At 42.3% G+C, this 17,144-nt stretch overlaps 4 protein-coding genes across 6 annotated transcripts in view; 1 reads left to right on the forward strand and 3 right to left on the reverse strand.

Annotated features, from left to right (window-relative positions):
* LOC138213116 (copine-9-like) overlaps window positions 1–17,144 on the forward strand; it is a 162,067-nt gene that overhangs the window by 96,047 nt on the left and 48,876 nt on the right. The gene's annotated exons all lie outside the window — the stretch shown is intronic.
* Window positions 437–5,020, reverse strand: LOC138213385 (GTPase IMAP family member 9-like). Of its 2 annotated transcripts, XM_069174584.1 has the most exons (5): window positions 4,960–5,020; window positions 4,692–4,763; window positions 3,432–4,042; window positions 3,205–3,310; window positions 437–1,438 (listed from the first exon to the last, which is right to left on the reverse strand). In XM_069174584.1, exons 4-5 carry the CDS (start codon window positions 3,230–3,232, stop codon window positions 648–650), a joined length of 819 nt encoding a protein of 272 aa, XP_069030685.1. In that variant the 5' UTR covers window positions 3,233–3,310; window positions 3,432–4,042; window positions 4,692–4,763; window positions 4,960–5,020; the 3' UTR covers window positions 437–647. The 2 variants fall into 2 exon arrangements, with proteins under 2 accessions (XP_069030685.1, XP_069030592.1); XM_069174491.1 differs by having other exon boundaries at window positions 3,205–4,042.
* LOC138213306 (GTPase IMAP family member 9-like) lies at window positions 6,238–8,564 on the reverse strand. The gene is made up of 3 exons (XM_069174371.1): window positions 8,494–8,564; window positions 8,268–8,372; window positions 6,238–7,251 (listed from the first exon to the last, which is right to left on the reverse strand). The coding sequence occupies exons 2-3, from the start codon at window positions 8,362–8,364 to the stop codon at window positions 6,461–6,463; spliced, it is 888 nt and encodes a 295-aa protein (XP_069030472.1). The 5' UTR covers window positions 8,365–8,372; window positions 8,494–8,564; the 3' UTR covers window positions 6,238–6,460.
* Window positions 12,255–16,707, reverse strand: LOC138213192 (GTPase IMAP family member 9-like). Of its 2 annotated transcripts, none has more exons than XM_069174158.1 (3): window positions 16,624–16,707; window positions 14,857–14,961; window positions 12,255–13,048 (listed from the first exon to the last, which is right to left on the reverse strand). In XM_069174158.1, exons 2-3 carry the CDS (start codon window positions 14,951–14,953, stop codon window positions 12,258–12,260), a joined length of 888 nt encoding a protein of 295 aa, XP_069030259.1. In that variant the 5' UTR covers window positions 14,954–14,961; window positions 16,624–16,707; the 3' UTR covers window positions 12,255–12,257. The 2 variants fall into 2 exon arrangements, with proteins under 2 accessions (XP_069030259.1, XP_069030350.1); XM_069174249.1 differs by lacking the exon at window positions 16,624–16,707 and adding an exon at window positions 15,083–15,098.

Raw genomic sequence — 17,144 nt, forward strand, 5'->3', positions numbered from 1 at the left:
ATCGTATCAGTTCATCCTTGAGTCCAAGTGAATGTTTGTGCCAAGAAATTGCTTCAAGGCATACTTGAGATATTGCGTTCGTGACAATGGGATGGGCGTAAGCATAATGCCGTTGATGGGCTTCTACACATATCTGATGGAAGTAATACAGATGCGAGACAGCAGTACGGATGAGGATGGTTGCACTCCAGTTGGTATTTTTTTGTCTTGTGAAGTCAAACTCTTACTTTTAAAATAAGGATCATGTTTCAACAAAAAAAAATTCCCATGAAATTACGACCAAGGCTGCTGCATAAACAAATAAGCAAACATGGGAACTATATGGAAATATGTGCCAGGAAACATAAACAGCATTTTTTATTTTCTTTATTTTTTTAGTGTTCAAATGCAACAAGATGACAAACTAATGTAAGAATGACATCTTTTTCATTTTAAACTTTACATTTACGATCAGTAGTGATCTAAGTTTTATGTGTTTGCAGTCACTGTAATAACAGCACGACTGCAGGCAATTTGTTCAGCATTAGGCTGTTCAAAAGAACCACCACCATTTACATCACAGCGTGTTCCAACATATATCCGGTGCTGTGGGATTAATAAAGACTCATTTTAATCTATAGCTAATTATTCTTTTTGTCACAGGTGACTCACGGAGAAAACGTCTCCTTTGCGTAATCGTAGATTAATGCTCCTCCCATTGCTGCACCCGCTCCCACGAGAACAGTCGAAGGAAAAAGCACTCCCCCAACGACTAATGCCGTTGAAACAACAGCTATATTTCTAGCCCAACCACCCATGGTCCCTATCTCCTCCGCACGTCTCCTCTGGGCTTCCTGGTACATCTCATTGGTGTAGTGTTTTCCTCCATTGAATTCCACCATGTCTTCTATCTTGCGTAGAAGCTCCTCGACCTGGTTTCTGCTCGAGCTCTGGTTGTTGATAAGCGAATGGTATCTTCCTCCACACCTGTTGATCAGTTTGTGTAGAGGTCTGCTCTCCAACATATATTCCTCCACAGATTTATCCGGCATCAGGTCAGCATGTGTAAACAGGACGAGGATGTAGGTGTCAGCGTCTGAGCCAAAGTTATCCTGGATCCACTTCACCGTGTCCTGCTCCTCCTGCGTGAATCTTGACTTCAGAGTGATCACTAACAGGAAAGCGTGGGGCCCCGGAACGGACTGTTCAATGCACTTCGCGATGTTGACGTTCACTTGTTGTTGGGTTTTGGTGGTGTCAAACAGCCCCGGAGAGTCGATAACAACGAGATTCATGTCGCCGTGTTTTCCTTGTTGTGTTTGGCATTCTTTAGTCACAGATTCAGGTGACATGTCCCTTTTGAAGGCATCGTAGCCCAGGATGGTGTTTCCTGATGCACTCTTGCCTGATCCAGTTTTTCCAACCAAAACGAGTCTCAGCTCGTTCAGATTTGTGGACCCTGTGGACGATGAATAAAACATTGGTTTCAGTAATTAGGGCCCGAGCACCGAGCATCGGTGCGAAAGCCCTATTGTTTTTCGTAAAGATGTTCTTCTTCTTCTTCTTACGTAAAGTGATTTGCCTTTTTGGAGGATTTATCATATTCAAAAACTCATGAAAGTGGATACACATATGTCTCAAGGCGAAAAATTTCATATTCTATTGGAATCGTGAGTGGGCTTTGTCAATGGGCGTCGTCGTGACGATGCGGCAAAGTTGGATGTCTCGCCGTGACACAGGAAGTTGATGTTTAAGGTCAAAGGATGCTTGAAACCTCACGAAACGTGTCACATACATCCGGCGTGGTGAGACGATACATGTGATGTGTGTTTTGCGAGTGGGCGTGGTCAAACGGCTCGAGAGCGCCCCCTACAGAGATGCCCCGGTGGCCACATTTACCTAAATTCACAAAATCCGGTGGACATGTGTATCACACCTAGGCACAAAAAAGTTACATTGCACCGTTACATCAACTCAACAGGAAGTCCACCATTTTGAATTTAGTCGCCATTTTGGGCGATTCTGACACGTTGTACTTTGTCGAACTCCTCCGAGGGATTTTGTCGCACCGACTTGAATTTAGGTTCTATGGATAGAAAACATGTTTGGGATTAAATCTTCTTAAAATAATTAGTTTTCGTCGATGCGTGTGCCCGTAAGCGGCGGCCATTTTGAACGTCTCACCATGAAACTATGAGTTGCTTTAAATCTTATGTCCATGGACCGACCTTCTCCAAACATCACAGGTATGATAACAGCCCCGCCCTGAAGACACCTGTGTGGTAATATTCGCTCATAGTCATAGCGCCCCCTGTTGGCCACCGGAAATGACACTTTTCATACTTTCACATTCTACGTCGAGCTGGTTGATCACATGAACGTAAAGTCGGGTCACAATAACCTAAACATGTAGTTGATGATATATTGAGATGCGCGCTGCACATCGGGGAGACGACTTCGGGGAGGCAGCGCGCGGGAGTGCAAGGGCCCATACATCACTGCTTGCAGTTTTAATTGAAGTAGTAAATTTCATGGAGTATTTTTGTTTGTTCAACTGTGTATTCTCAAGTTATTACTATCCTCAATACATGGCTACAATATAGAAGCTAAAAGCAAGAAGCAGCTCTAAAAACATACATTTTATTTCAGAACCATTTGCATTACCACCGGGAGAAAATCAGTTGTGCTGGTGTACTCATGAATTAACTAATTAATTTTAAAATGAAAGGCGGTTCTTTCTCTAAATTTAGAGATTTATATGCCCATGCAGGCTCAATCAATCAATCAATAAATAAATAGGTTAGGTTAGGTTAGGTAGTTACTTTATTAATCCCCGAGGGGAAATTGTTTAGTTACAGCAGAATACAGAAGCAATAAGATAATAATAGATTAATAGAAAAGCAATAAAATAGCTGTAAATAGCAGTAAAAAATATAAAATATAAAATGCACAGTATATACAGTACAGTATATATCTATATATATTTTACACAAACAACCAAGAAACACAGTCAACAGTGTTATTGTTATGTGAATAAATAAATAAAAACCTGATCTGGCTGGTGTAGCTTCAGGTAGCTTGCTGACATTATTCAACCTACAGTGTTTTACTTTACATAGAAAGCTACAAAAGCTTGTTGTTGCCACTTTAAAGGCTTCATATCTTCACTGCTCTCCCGGCAAATCTGCTGAGTCAGTGATGGTTTGCTTTTTTTTTAACACTTACCTTCGTGTTTCTTTTGGCAGTGAGACATTTGTCCACATATGAATATCACGAGCAGGAACAACCCCCCCCCCGGACAACCGAGTGTTTCCTCGTAACATGTCTGTGACTGTTAGAAACATCCCAAAAAGAAAAGATTAAGAGCAGATAGCAATTAAACAATATGATTAAAACAGAAATTATAGACTAAATGTGCTGTTCTTCAGTCAGAATGGATATTTGGAGCAAACCTGTTCCAGTGTTTCCTCAACTGTCCTTTATGTTGGACGAGTTTTTATATAGCAAGAAGAAGAACCTCCCACTTTTCTCTTGGCTTTGTTTTAGTTTCATTTCCTCAGAAAACAGCTCTGAAACCACGACAGTAAAATCTCAGAGAGACGGAGAAAAACACCTGTGTGTGTGTGTGGGAGGGAAGGAGGGAGGGGGCGTGTCACATACATCCGGCTTGGTGAGACCATACATCTGATGTCTTTTACGAGTGGGCGTGGCCAAACGGCTCGCTCGCCCCGTGACACAGGAAGTTAATGTTTAAGTAATGAAGTAAAACATTTTGTGATTTAAATAGATAGAAGGGAACGTGTTTAAAGGAATGCGCCTTATCTTATCTGATGCATCGGACGAGTTACCACAGTCTACGACTGAGAAACACAAACTACTGCTGAAAACCGGAGTATCCAAACATTTATATATATATATATATATATAAAAAAAAAACAGTCACAGAGAGAGAAACAAATACTTTGAGATGAAAGTCAAAACATCAGAAGTGTCTTATCTTATGTACATAGACCGACCTTCTCCAAACATCACAGGTATGATAACAGCCCCGCCCTGAAGACACCTGTGGGGTAATATTCGCTCATAGTCATAGCGCCCCCTGTTGGCCACTGGAAATGACACTTTTCATACTTTCACATTCTACGTTGAGCTGGTTGATCCCATGAATCTAAAGTCGGGTCACAATAACTTAAACATGTAGTTGATGATATATTGAGACATTTGTTCGACTTTGTCAATGGGCGTCACCATGACGATGCGGCAAAGTTTGATGTCTCGCCGTGACACTGGAAGTTGATGTTAAAGGTCAAAGGATGCTTGAAAAATAGCAACTTTAAACAGGGACGCGCACTGCACGTTGGGGAGACGGCTTTGGGGAGATGGCTTCGGGGAGGCGGCGTGCGGGAGTGCGAGGGCCCGTACATCACTGCTTGCAGTTTTAATTATTTATTTACAACCACAGATTATTTTGTGTTTTTTCTCGTAATAGCTAAAAACAAGACTAGTGAGATGAATAAACACCAGACAAAGAGATGTTTCTCAACATGGTGACCCCAAATTTATTACTGATCTGAAAGCAACAATGAACTGTACTGAATAATAGTTTTAAATAATAATGAATAAAAACAGTTTTACTAATCAAACTTTATCCTTAGAAAGTGGTTTAAAAATTCTTGAGATGTCATGAGAAATGAGACAATGAAGGAGCATACCGTCAAAGTTATTGAGACCACACCCATCAGACCGGGGTAGAGTTTTCTGCTTCTTTTCTCAGAGTGGTATTGCTGTGACATGAAAATGATACCATTGAGACACAAAAGAAAATAGACTATTAAATACAGGAATTATCATCAATGTCTACATTTCCCCCCCCCCATTTTCCCTGTGCTCATTTCAGTGCCACATTATCACAGTTACGTCCTACAGTAATCAAAGCATCAATGCTGCTCTGCGTTTTTCAATGAAGTCAGATTTTCCTACCTTCAGCCATCACCGTGGATCTACCTTCTCCAGGTCCCAGGTAACCCAACGTGTTCCTCCAGACCTGAGTTGTGAACTTAAACAAGCTCTGTGATTCGACTCACATCAGATATCTGGGAAACTTCTGGAAGCCCATGCACAAGGGGCTTCCTATTTCCTTGTATTGTCTTTGGTTTACATGTGAAAATGTGAATCCCTGCAGAGGCTGTCCCGGTTCTCTGAATATACTCAACAGGTTTGTGTATGGGCCGGCCGGTAGCTTTTAGTAAGTGTAACGACAAGATGAGGACATTATTCAAGCTCTTTAACTGATCACATTTGGTTATCTTTACTACGACCATGTAACAAGGTCTGCTTGTTTACAAGGGGGGAGACAAGAAAACCTCTGGAGTGCATCACATCCTTCTATTGTGAAAGTCTCCTCCTCTTGAAACCAAGTGATTTTACATACAAACTAGAAGTACCGTATCGCAAAGCAGTCATAGAAAAGACTGAAGGAATCTGTAAGTGTTCACATGCTTGGCCAATAAAGCTGATTCTGATATAGATGTTGCTGCAAAAAAAAGCTACAAAAATGTTGATGCTCCTCATACATCTGCAACTGGACAGCACAGAAGATCGATGCAATCATCACAGTGTTAAGGTGGGAACCGAAGATTAGTGTCATCAATTACCTATGGTGCTGAATAATGGCCCAAAAAATGATTTTGAAGAACATTATGATGTCACAGCGAAGCTGACCTTGGCTATAACATGTCATGACTTCATTATTTTATCCCTTTAGATATTTGGGGTGGTTTATGGCCACCAAGTCTTTTAAGAGATCGCAGTGACTTTTGGCCACCTAAATCGTATCAGTTCATCTTTGAGTCCAAGTGAATGTTTGTGCCAAGAAATTGCTTCAAGGCATACTTGAGATATTGCGTTCGTGACAATGGGATGGGCGTAAGCATAATGCCGTTGATGGGCTTCTACACATATCTGATGGAAGTAATACAGATGCGAGACAGCAGTACGGATGAGGATGGTTGCACTCCAGTTGGTATTTTTTTGTCTTGTGAAGTCAAACTCTTACTTTTAAAATAAGGATCATGTTTCAACAAAAAAAAATTCCCATGAAATTACGACCAAGTCTGCTGCATAAACAAATAAGCAAATATGGGAACTATATGGAAATATGTGCCAGGAAACATAAACAGCATTTTTAAAAAAATTTTTTTTAATTTTTTTAGTGTTCAAATGTAACAAAGTGACAAACTAATGTAAGAATGACATCTTTTTCATTTTAAACTTTACATTTACGATCAATAGTGATCTAAGTTTTATGTGTTTGCAGTCACTGTAAGAACAGCACTACTGCAGGCAATTTGTTCAGCATTAGGCTGTTCAAAAGAACCACCACCATTTACATCACAGCGTGTTCCAACATATATCCGCTGCTGTGGGATTAATAAAGACTCATTTTAATCTATAGCTAATTATTCTTTTTGTCACAGGTGACTCATGGAGAAAACGTCTCCTTTGCGTAATCGTAGCCTAATGCTCCTCCCAGTGCTACACCCGCTCCCACGAGAAGAGTCGAAGGCAAAAGCACACCTCCAACGAATAATACCGTTGAAACAACAGCTATTTTTATAGCCCAACCACCCATGGTCCCCCTCTCCGCCTCAAGTCTCCTCTGGGCTTCCTGGTACATCTCATTGGTGTAGTGTTTTCCTCCATTGAATTCCACCATGTCTTCTATCTTGCGTAGAAGCTCCTCGACCTGGTTTCTGCTCGAGCTCTGGTTGTTGATAAGCGAATGGTATCTTCCTCCACACCTGTTGATCAGTTTTTGTAGAGGTCTGCTCTCCGCCACGTATTCCTCCACAGATTTATCCGGCAGCAGGTCAGCATGTGTAAACAGGACGAGGATGTAGGTGTCAGCGTCTGAGCCAAAGTTATCCTGGATCCACTTCACCGTGTCCTGCTCCTCCTGCGTGAATCTTGACTTCAGAGTGATCACTAACAGGAAAGCGTGGGGCCCCGGAACGGACTGCTCAATGCACTTCGCGATGTTGACTTTCACTTGTTGTTGGGTTTTGGTGGTGTCAAACAGCCCCGGAGAGTCGATGACAACGAGTTTCCTGTTGCCGTATCTTACTTGTTGTTTTTGGCATTCTTTAGTCACAGATTCAGGTGACGTGTCCTCTTTGAAGGCATCGTAGCCCACGATGGTGTTTCCTGATGCACTCTTGCCTGATCCAGTTTTTCCAACCAAAACGAGTCTCAGCTCGTTCAGATATGTGGACCCTGTGGACGATGAATAAAACATTGGTTTCAGTAATTAGGGCCCGAGCACCGAGCATCAGTGCGAAAGCCCTATTGTTTTTCGTAAAGATGTTCTTCTTCTTCTTCTTCTTCTTCTTCTTCTTATCATTACGTAAAGTGATTTGCCTTTTTGGAGGCTTTATCATATTCAAAAACTCATGAAAGTGGATACACATATGTCTCCTGGCGAAAAATTTCGTATTCTATTGGAGTCGCGAGTGGGCTTTGTCAATGGGCGTCGCCGTGACGATGTGGCAAAGTTGGATGTCTCGCCGTGACACAGGAAGTTGATGTTTAAGGTCAAAGGATGCTTGAAACCTCACAAAACGTGTCACATACATCCTGCGTAGTGAGACGCTCTGATGTGTTTTGCGAGTGGGCGTGGCCAAACGGCTCCCCAGCGCCCCCTGCTGGAGACAGGAAACGAGACAAAAACAGCAACTTCAAGCGCTGCACGTCGGGGAGACGGCTTCGGGGAGACGATGCGTGGGAGTGCGAGGGCCCATACATCACTGCTTGCAGTTTTAATTGAAGTAGTAAATTTCATGGAGTATTTTTGTTTGTACAACTGTGTATTCTCAAGTTATTACTATCCTCAATACATGGCTACAATATAGAAGCTAAAAGCAAGAAGCAGCTCTAAATACATGCATTTTATTTCAGAACAATTTGCATTACCACCGGGAGAAAATCAGTTGTGCTGGTGTACTCATGAATGAACTAATTCATTTTAAAATTAAAGGCGGTTCTTTCTCTAAATTTAGAGATTTATATGCCCATGCAGGCTCAATCAAGCAATCAATAAATCAATCAATGAAAACCTGATCTGGCTGGTGTAGCTTCAGGTAGCTGGCTGACATTATTCAACCACCAGTGTTTTACTTTTCATAGAAAGCTACAAAAGCTTGTTGTTGCCACTTTAAAGGCTTCATATCGTCACTGCTCTCCTGACAAACCTGCTGAGTCAGTGATGGTTTGCTTTTTTTTTTAACACTTACCTTCGTGTTTCTTTTGGCAGTGAGACGTTTGTCCACATATGAATATCACGAGCAGGAGCAATCCCCCCCCGGACAACCAAGTGTTTCCTCGTAACATGTCTGTGACTGTTAGAAACATCCCAAAAAGAAAAGATTAAGAGCAGATAGCAATTAAACAATATGATTAAAACAGAAATTATAGAATAAATGTGCTGTTCTTCAGTCAGAATGGATATTTGGAACAAACCTGTTCCAGTGTTTCCTCAACTGTCCTTTATGTTGGACACGTTTTTATATAGCAAGAAGAAGAACCTCCCACTTTTCTCTTTGCTTTGTTTTAGTTTCATTTCCTCAGAAAACAGTTCTGAAACCACCAGAGAGACAGAGAAAAACACCTGTGTGTGTGTGCGGGGGGGGGGTGTCAACGTACATCCGGCTTGGTGAGACGATACATCTGATGTGTTTTGCGAGTGGGCAAAAGGGAGCCAAACGGCTCGCTCAGCGTGACACAAGAAGTTTATGTTTCAGTAATGAAGTAAAACATTTTGTGATTTAAATAGATAGAAGGGAACGTGTTTAAAGGAATGCGCCTTATCTTATCTGATGCACCGGACGAGTTACCACAGACTCCGTCTACGACTGAAAAACACAAACTACTGCTGAAAACCGGAGTATCCAAACATTTATATACAGTGGGTACGGAAAGTATTCAGACCCCTTTAAATTTTTCACTCTTTGTTTCATTGCAGCCATTTGCTAAAATCAAAAAAGTTCATTTTATTTCTCCTTAATGTACACTCAGCACTCCATCTTGACAGAAAAAAACAGAAATGTAGAAATTTGTGCAAATTTATTAAAAAAGAAAAGCTGAAATATCACATGGTCACAAGTATTCAGACCCTTTGCTGTGACACTCATATTTAACTCACATGCTGTCCATTTCTTCTGATCCTCCTTGAGATGGTTCTACTCCTTCATTGGAGTCCAGCTGTGTTTAATTAAACTGATTGGACTTGATTAGGAAAGGCACACACCTGTCTATATAAGACCTTACAGCTCACAGTGCATGTCAGAGCAAATGAGAATCATGAGGTCGAAGGAACTGTCCAAGGAGCTCAGAGACAGAATTGTGGCAAGGCACAGATCTGGCCAATGTTACAAAATAATTTCTGCAGCACTCAAGGTTCCTAAGAGCACAGTGGCCTCCATAATCCTTAAATGGAAGAAGTTTGGGACGACCAGAACTCTTCCTAGACCTGGCCGTCCAGCCAAACTGAGCAATCGTGGGAGAAGAGCCTTGGTGAGAGAGGTAAAGAAGAACCCAAAGATCACTGTGGCTGAGCTCCAGAGATGCAGTAGGGAGATGGGAGAAAGTTCCACAAAGTCAACTATCACTGCAGCCCTCCACCAGTCGGGGCTTTATGGCAGAGTGGCCCGATGGAAGCCTCTCCTCAGTGCAAGACATATGAAAGCCCGTATAGAGTTTGCCAAAAAACACATGAAGGACTCCCAGACTATGAGAAATAAGATTCTCTGGTCTGATGAGACCAAGATTGAACTTTTTGGCGTTAATTCTAAGCGGTATGTGTGGAGAAAACCAGGCACTGCTCATCACCTGCCCAATACAATCCCAACAGTGAAACATGGTGGTGGCAGCATCATGCTATGGGGGTGTTTTTCAGCTGCAGGGACAGGACGACTGGTTGCAATTGAAGGAAAGATGAATGCGGCCAAGTACAGCGATATCCTGGAAGAAAACTTCTTCCAGAGTGCTCTGGGCCTCAGACTGGGCCAAAGGTTCACCTTCCAACAAGACAATGACCCTAAGCACACAGCTAAAATAACAAAGGAGTGGCTTCGGAACAACTCTGTGACCATTCTTGACTGGCCCAGCCAGAGCCCTGACCTAAACCCAATTGAGCATCTCTGGAGAGACCTGAAAATGGCTGTCCACCAACGTTCACCATCCAACCTGACGGAACTGGAGAGGATCTGCAAGGAAGAATGGCAGAGGATCCCCAAATCCAGGTGTGAAAAGCTTGTTGCATCATTCCCAAAAAGACTCACGGCTGAACTAGCTCAAAAGGGTGCTTCTACTCAATACTGAGCAAAGGGTCTGAATACTTATGACCATGTGATATTTCAGTTTTTCTTTTTTAATAAATTTGCACAAATTTCTACATTTCTGTTTTTTTCTGTCAAGATGGGGTGCTGAGTGTACATTAATGAGAAATAAAATGAACTTTTTTGATTTTAGCAAATGGCTGCAATGAAACAAAGAGTGAAAAATTTAAAGGGGTCTGAATACTTTCCGTACCCACTGTATATATATATATATATATATATATATATAAAAAAAAAAAATAAAAAAAAAAACAGTCATAGAGAGAGAAACAAATACTTGGAGGTGAAAGTAAAAACATCAGAAGTGTCTTATCTTATGTACATAGACCGACCTTCTCCAAACATCACAGGTATGATAACAGCCCCGCCCTGAAGACCCCTGTGTGGTAATATTCGCTCATAGTCATAGCGCCCCCTGTTGGCCACTGGAAATGACACTTTTCATACTTTCACATTCTACGTCGAGCTGGTTGATCACATGAACGTAAAGTCGGGTCACAATAACCTAAACATGTAGTTGATGATATATTGAGACATTCATTCGACTTTGTCAATGGGCGTCACCATGACGATGCGGCAAAGTTTGATGTCTCGCCGTGACACTGGAAGTTAATGTTTAAGGTCAAAGGATGCTTGAAAAATAGCAACTTTAAACGGGGACGCGCGCTGCACGTTGGGGAGACGGCTTCGGGGAGACGGCTTCGGGGAGGCGGCGTGCGGGAGTGCGAGGGCCCGTACATCACTGCTTGCAGTTTTAATTATTTATTTACAACCACAGATTATTTTGTGTTTTTTCTCGTAATAGCTAAAAACAAGACTAGTGAGATGAATAAACACCAGACAAAGAGATTTTTCTCAACATGGTGACCCCAAATGTATTACTGATCTGAAAGCAACAATGAACTATACTGAATAATAGTTTTAAATAATAATGAATAAAAACAGTTTTACTAATCAAACTTTATCCTTTGGTTTACAAATTCTTGAGATGTCATGAGTAATGAGACAATGAAGGAGCATACCGTCAAAGTTATTGAGACCACACCCATCAGACCGGGGTAGAGTTTTCTGCTTCTTTTCTCGGAGTGGTATTGCTGTGACATGAAAATGATATCATTGAGACACAAAAGAAAATAGACTATTAAATACAGGAATTATCATCAATGTCTACATTTTTTCCCCCCATTTTAACTGTGCTCATTTCAGTGCCACATTATCACAGTTATGTCCTACAGTAATCAAAGCATCAATGCTGCTCTGCGTTTTTCAATGAAGTCAGATTTTCCTACCTTCAGCCATCACCGTGGATCTACCTTCTCCAATGGGATGGGCGTAAGCATAATGCCGTTGATGGGCTTCTACACGTATCTGATGGAACTAATACAGATGCGAGACGGCAGTACGGATGAGGATGGTTGCACTCCAGTTGGTATTTTTTTGTCTTGTGAAGTCAAACTCTTACTTTTAAAATAAGGATCATGTTTCAACAAACAAAAAATTCCTGTGAAATTACGACCAAGGCTGTTGCATAAACAAATAAGCAAATATGGGAACTATATGGAAATATGTGCCAGGAAACATAAACAGCATTTTTTTTTATTTTTTTTTATTTTTTTAGTGTTCAAATGCAACAAGGTGACAAACTAATGTAAGACTGACATCTTTTTCATTTTAAGCTTTACATTTACGATCAGTAGTGATCTAAGTTTTATGTGTTTGCAGTCACTGTAAGAACAGCACGACTGCAGGCAATTTGTTCAGCATTGGGCTGTTCAAAAGAACCACCACCATTTACATCACAGCGTGTTCCAACATATATCCGCTGCTGTGGGATTAAGAAAGACCCATTTTAATCTATAGCTAATTATTCTTTTTGTCACAGGTGACTCACAGAGAAAACGTCTCCTTTACGTAATGACAGCCTAATGCTCCTCCCATTGCTGCACCCGCTCCCACGAGAACAGTCGAAGGAAAAAGCACTCCTCCAATGACTAATGCCATTGAAACAACAGCTATATTTCTAGCCCAAACACCCATGGTCCCTATCTCCTCCGCACGTCTCCTCTGGGCTTCCTGGTACATCTCATTGGTGTAGTGTTTTCCTCCATTGAATTCCACCATGTCTTCTATCTTGCGTAGAAGCTCCTCGACCTGGTTTCTGCTCGAGCTCTGGTTGTTGATAAGCGAATGGTATCTTCCTCCACACCTGTTGATCAGTTTGTGTAGAGGTCTGCTCTCCAACATATATTCCTCCACAGATTTATCCGGCATCAGGTCAGCATGTGTAAACAGGACGAGGATGTAGGTGTCAGCGTCTGAGCCAAAGTTATCCTGGATCCACTTCACCGTGTCCTGCTCCTCCTGTGTGAATCTTGACTTCAGAGTGATCACTAACAGGAAAGCGTGGGGCCCCGGAACGGACTGTTCAATGCACTTCGCGATGTTGACGTTCACTTGTTGTTGGGTTTTGGTGGTGTCAAACAGCCCCGGAGAGTCGATGACAACGAGTTTCCTGTCGCCGTATTTTACTTGTTGTTTTTGGCATTCTTTAGTCACAGATTTAGGTGACGTGTCCTCTTTGAAGGAATTGTTGCCCAGGATGGTGTTTCCTGATGCACTCTTGCCTGATCCAGTTTTTCCAACCAAAACGAGTCTCAGCTCGTTCAGATATGTGGACCCTGTGGACGATGAATAAAACATTGGTTTCAGTAATTAGGGCCCGAGCACCGAGCATCGGTGCGAAAGCCCTATTGTTTTTCGTAAAGATGTTCTTCTTCTTCTTATCCTTACGTAAAGTGATTTGCCTTTTTGGAGGCTTTATCATATTCAAAAACTCATGAAAGTGGATACACATATGTCTCCTGGTGAAAAATTTAATATTCTAGTGGAGTCGCAAGTGGGCTTTGTCAATGGGCGTCGCCGTGACGATGCGGCAAAGTTGGATGTCTCGCCGTGACACAGGAAGTTGATGTTTAAGGTCAAAGGATGCTTGAAACCTCACGAAACGTGTCACATACATCCGGCGTGGTGAGACGATACATGTGATATGTGTTTTGCGAGTGGGCGTGGCCAAACGGCTCGAGAGCGCCCCCTAAAGAGATGCCCCGGCGGCCACATTTACCTAAATTCACGAAATCCGGTGGACATGTGTATCACACCAAGACGCACAATAAAGTTACATTGCACCGTTACGTCAACTCGACAGGATGTCCACCATTTTGAATTTAGTCGCCATTTTGGGCGATTCTGACACGTTGTACTTTGTCGAACTCCTCTTCGGGATTTTGTCACACCGACTTGAATTTAGGTTCTATGGATAGATAACATGTTTGGGATTAAAGCTTCTTAAAATAATTCGTTTTCATCGATGTGTGTGCCCGTAGCGTGGTGGCCATTTTGAGCGTCTCGCCATGAAACTATGAGTTGCTTTAAATCTTATGTACATGGACCGACCTTCTCCAAACATCACAGGTATGATAACAGCCCTGCCCTGAAGACCCCTGTGGGGTAATATTCGCTCATAGTCATAGCGCCCCCTGTTGGCCACTGGAAATGACACTTTTCATACTTTCACATTCTACGTTGAGCTGGTTGATCACATGAACGTAAAGTCGGGTCACAATAACCTGAACATGTAGTTGATGATATATTGAGACATTCGTTCGACTTTGTCAATGGGCATTGCCGTGACGATGCAGCAAAGTTTGATGTCTTGCCGTGACACAGGAAGTTGATGTTTAAGGTCAAAGGATGCTTGAAACCTCACGAAACGTGTCACATACATCCTGCGTAGTGAGACGCTCTGATGTGTTTTGCGAGTGGGCGTGGCCAAACGGCTCCCCAGCGCCCCCTGCTGGAGACAGGAAGCGAGACAAAAATAGCAACTTTAAGCGGGGATACGCGGTCCCTCGCGTGCTGCACGTCGGGGAGACGGCTTCGGGGAGACAGCTTCGGGGAGACAGCGCTCGGGAGTGCGAGGGCCCGTACATCACCGCTTGCAGTTTTAATTGAAGTAGTAAATTTCATGGAGTATTTTTGTTTGTACATCTGTGTATTCTCAAGTTTTTACTATCCTCAATACATGGCTACAATATAGAAGCTAAAAGCAAGAAGCAGCTCTAAAAACATACATTTTATTTCAGAACCATTTGCATTACCACCGGGAGAAAATCAGTTGTGCTGGTGTACTCATGAATTAACTAATTCATTTTAAAATGAAAGGCGGTTCTTTCTCTAAATTTAGAGATTTATATGCCCATGCAGGCTCAATCAAGCAATCAATAAATCAATAAATAAAACAATCAAAACCTGATCTGGCTGGTATAGCTTCAGGTAGCTTGCTGACATTATTCAATCACCAGTGTTTTACTTTACATAGAAAGCTACAAAAGCTTGTTGTTGCCACTTTAAAGGCTTCATATCGTCACTGCTCTCCTGACAAACCTGCTGAGTCAGTGATGGTTTGCTTTTTTTTTTTAACACTTACCTTCGTGTTTGTTTTGGCAGTGAGACGTTTGTCCACATATGAATATCACGAGCAGGAACAATCCCCCCCCGGACAACCGAGTGTTTCCTCGTAACATGTCTGTGACTGTTAGAAACATCCAAAAAAGAAAAGATTAAGAGCAGATAGCAATTAAACAATATGATTAAAACAGAAATTATAGAATAAATGTGCTGTTCTTCAGTCAGAATGGATATTTGGAAAAAACCTGTTCCAGTGTTTCCTCAACTGTCCTTTATGTTGGACGAGTTTTTATATAGCAAGAAGAAGAACCTCCCACTTTTCTCTTTGCTTTGTTTTAGTTTCATTTCCTCAGAAAACAGTTCTGAAACCACGACAGTAAAATCTCAGAAGAAAAACACCTGTGTGTGTGTGTGTGTGTGTGTGTGGGGGGGGGGGGGGGTGCAGCTGTAGATAAAAGAAGTCCCTGGCTGGATGTCATCAGTTTTCCAGGTCAGGATCTGTGGCTCCAGGTTCCTTCTGGTCGCCGACATCTTGTTGGGGCCCGAGCACCGATGGTGCGAAGCCCTATTGTTTTTCGTAAAAATCTTCTTCTTCTTCTTCCTCTTCTTCTTCTTACGTAACGTGATTTGCCTTTTTGGAGGCTTTATCATATTAAAAAACTCATGAAAGTGGATACATATATGTCTCCCCGCGAAAAATTTCATATTGTAGTGGAGTCGCAAGTGGGCACGGCCAAATGGCTCGAGATCGCCCCCTAAATTCACGAAATCCGGTGGACACGTGTATCACACCTAGACGCACAAAAAAGTTACATTTCACCGTTACGTCAATTCGACAGGAAGTCTACCATTTTGAATTTAGTAGCCATTTTGGGCGATTCTGACACGTTGTACTTTGTCGAACTCCTCCGAGGGATTTTGTCGCACCGACTTGAATTTAGTTTCTATGGATAGAAAACATGTTTGGGATTAAAAGTTATCAAAATTTTTCGTTTTCGTCGATGCGTGTGCCCGTAAGAGGCGGCCATTTTGAGTGTCTCGCCATGAAACTACGAGTTGCCTTAAATCTTATGTACATGGACCGACCTTCTCTAAACATCACAGGTATGATAACAGCCCCGCCCTGAAGACCCCTGTGTGGTAATATTCTCTCATAGTCATAGCGCCCCCTGTTGGCCACTGGAAATTACACTTTTCATACTTTCACATTTTACGTCGAGCTGGTTAATCCCATGAACCTAAAGTCGGGTCACAATAACCTAAACATGTAGTTGATGATATATTGAGACATTTGTTCGACTTTGTCAATGGGCGTCGCTGTGACGAAGCGGCAAAGTTTGATGTCTTGCCGTGACACAGGAAGTTGATGTTTAAGGTCAACGGATGCTTGAAACCTCACGAAACGTGTCACATACTTCCAACTTGGTGAGACGATACATCTGATGTCTTTTACGAGTGGGCGTGGCCAAACGGCTAGCTCGCAGTGACACAGGAAGTTTATGTTTAAGTAATGAAGTAAAACATTTTGTGATTTAAAAATAGATCGATTGGAACGTGTTTACAGGAATGCGTCTTATCTTATCTGATGGATCGGACGAGTTACCACAGACTCCGTCTACGACTGGAAAACACAAACTACTGCTGAAAACCGGAGTATCCAAACATGTTTATATATATATATAAAAAAAATAATTAAAAAAAACAGTCACAGAGAGAGAAACAAATACTTGGAGATGAAAGTAAAAACATCAGAAGTGTCAGTCAGAATATTTAAAATAAAACTCACGGTGTTGCCGGGCGGCTGGAGATGCTGCAGGTGATGATGGTGGTGATGATGATGAGGAGGTGCTGCTGCGACACACACTGATCACACACTGACACGATGCTGTTAAAAGGGAAATGTGTGTATGTGAAACGAGCCTTCCTCTTTCACCTCCTCCTTCTCTCAGCTTCCCTCAAAGACACCACCTGAACTTAATCTCTGTGACGCATTCACATTCATGAGGTAAAACAGGAGGCGGGCCTGTCGCGAAGGAATGTGGTCTGACAGGCCAGTCTGGTTTTTAGGGTGCGAAAGCCAGTTTGTTTTTCAAGGAATTATTTTTAGGGCCCGAGCACCGATGGTGCGAAGCCCTATTACACTGATGCCCTTTTGCAGGGCATTCGTCCCTGCGACTGTGCTCTCTTCCGCATGCGCCACACTCCTTGCTGCGCGTGGCACAGCTGCTATTGTTCCCGCCAATCATCTTGCGACCGTGGTATCTTTGTTTGGAACTGAACGGCTTCCTGCTAACTGCATGGACAGAG

Source organism: Embiotoca jacksoni, unplaced genomic scaffold (assembly GCF_022577435.1).
Source record: "Embiotoca jacksoni isolate LCO1_2020_lvr unplaced genomic scaffold, fEmbJac1.0.p SCAF_1, whole genome shotgun sequence".
In the NCBI taxonomy this organism is placed as follows: domain Eukaryota; kingdom Metazoa; phylum Chordata; class Actinopteri; family Embiotocidae; genus Embiotoca; species Embiotoca jacksoni.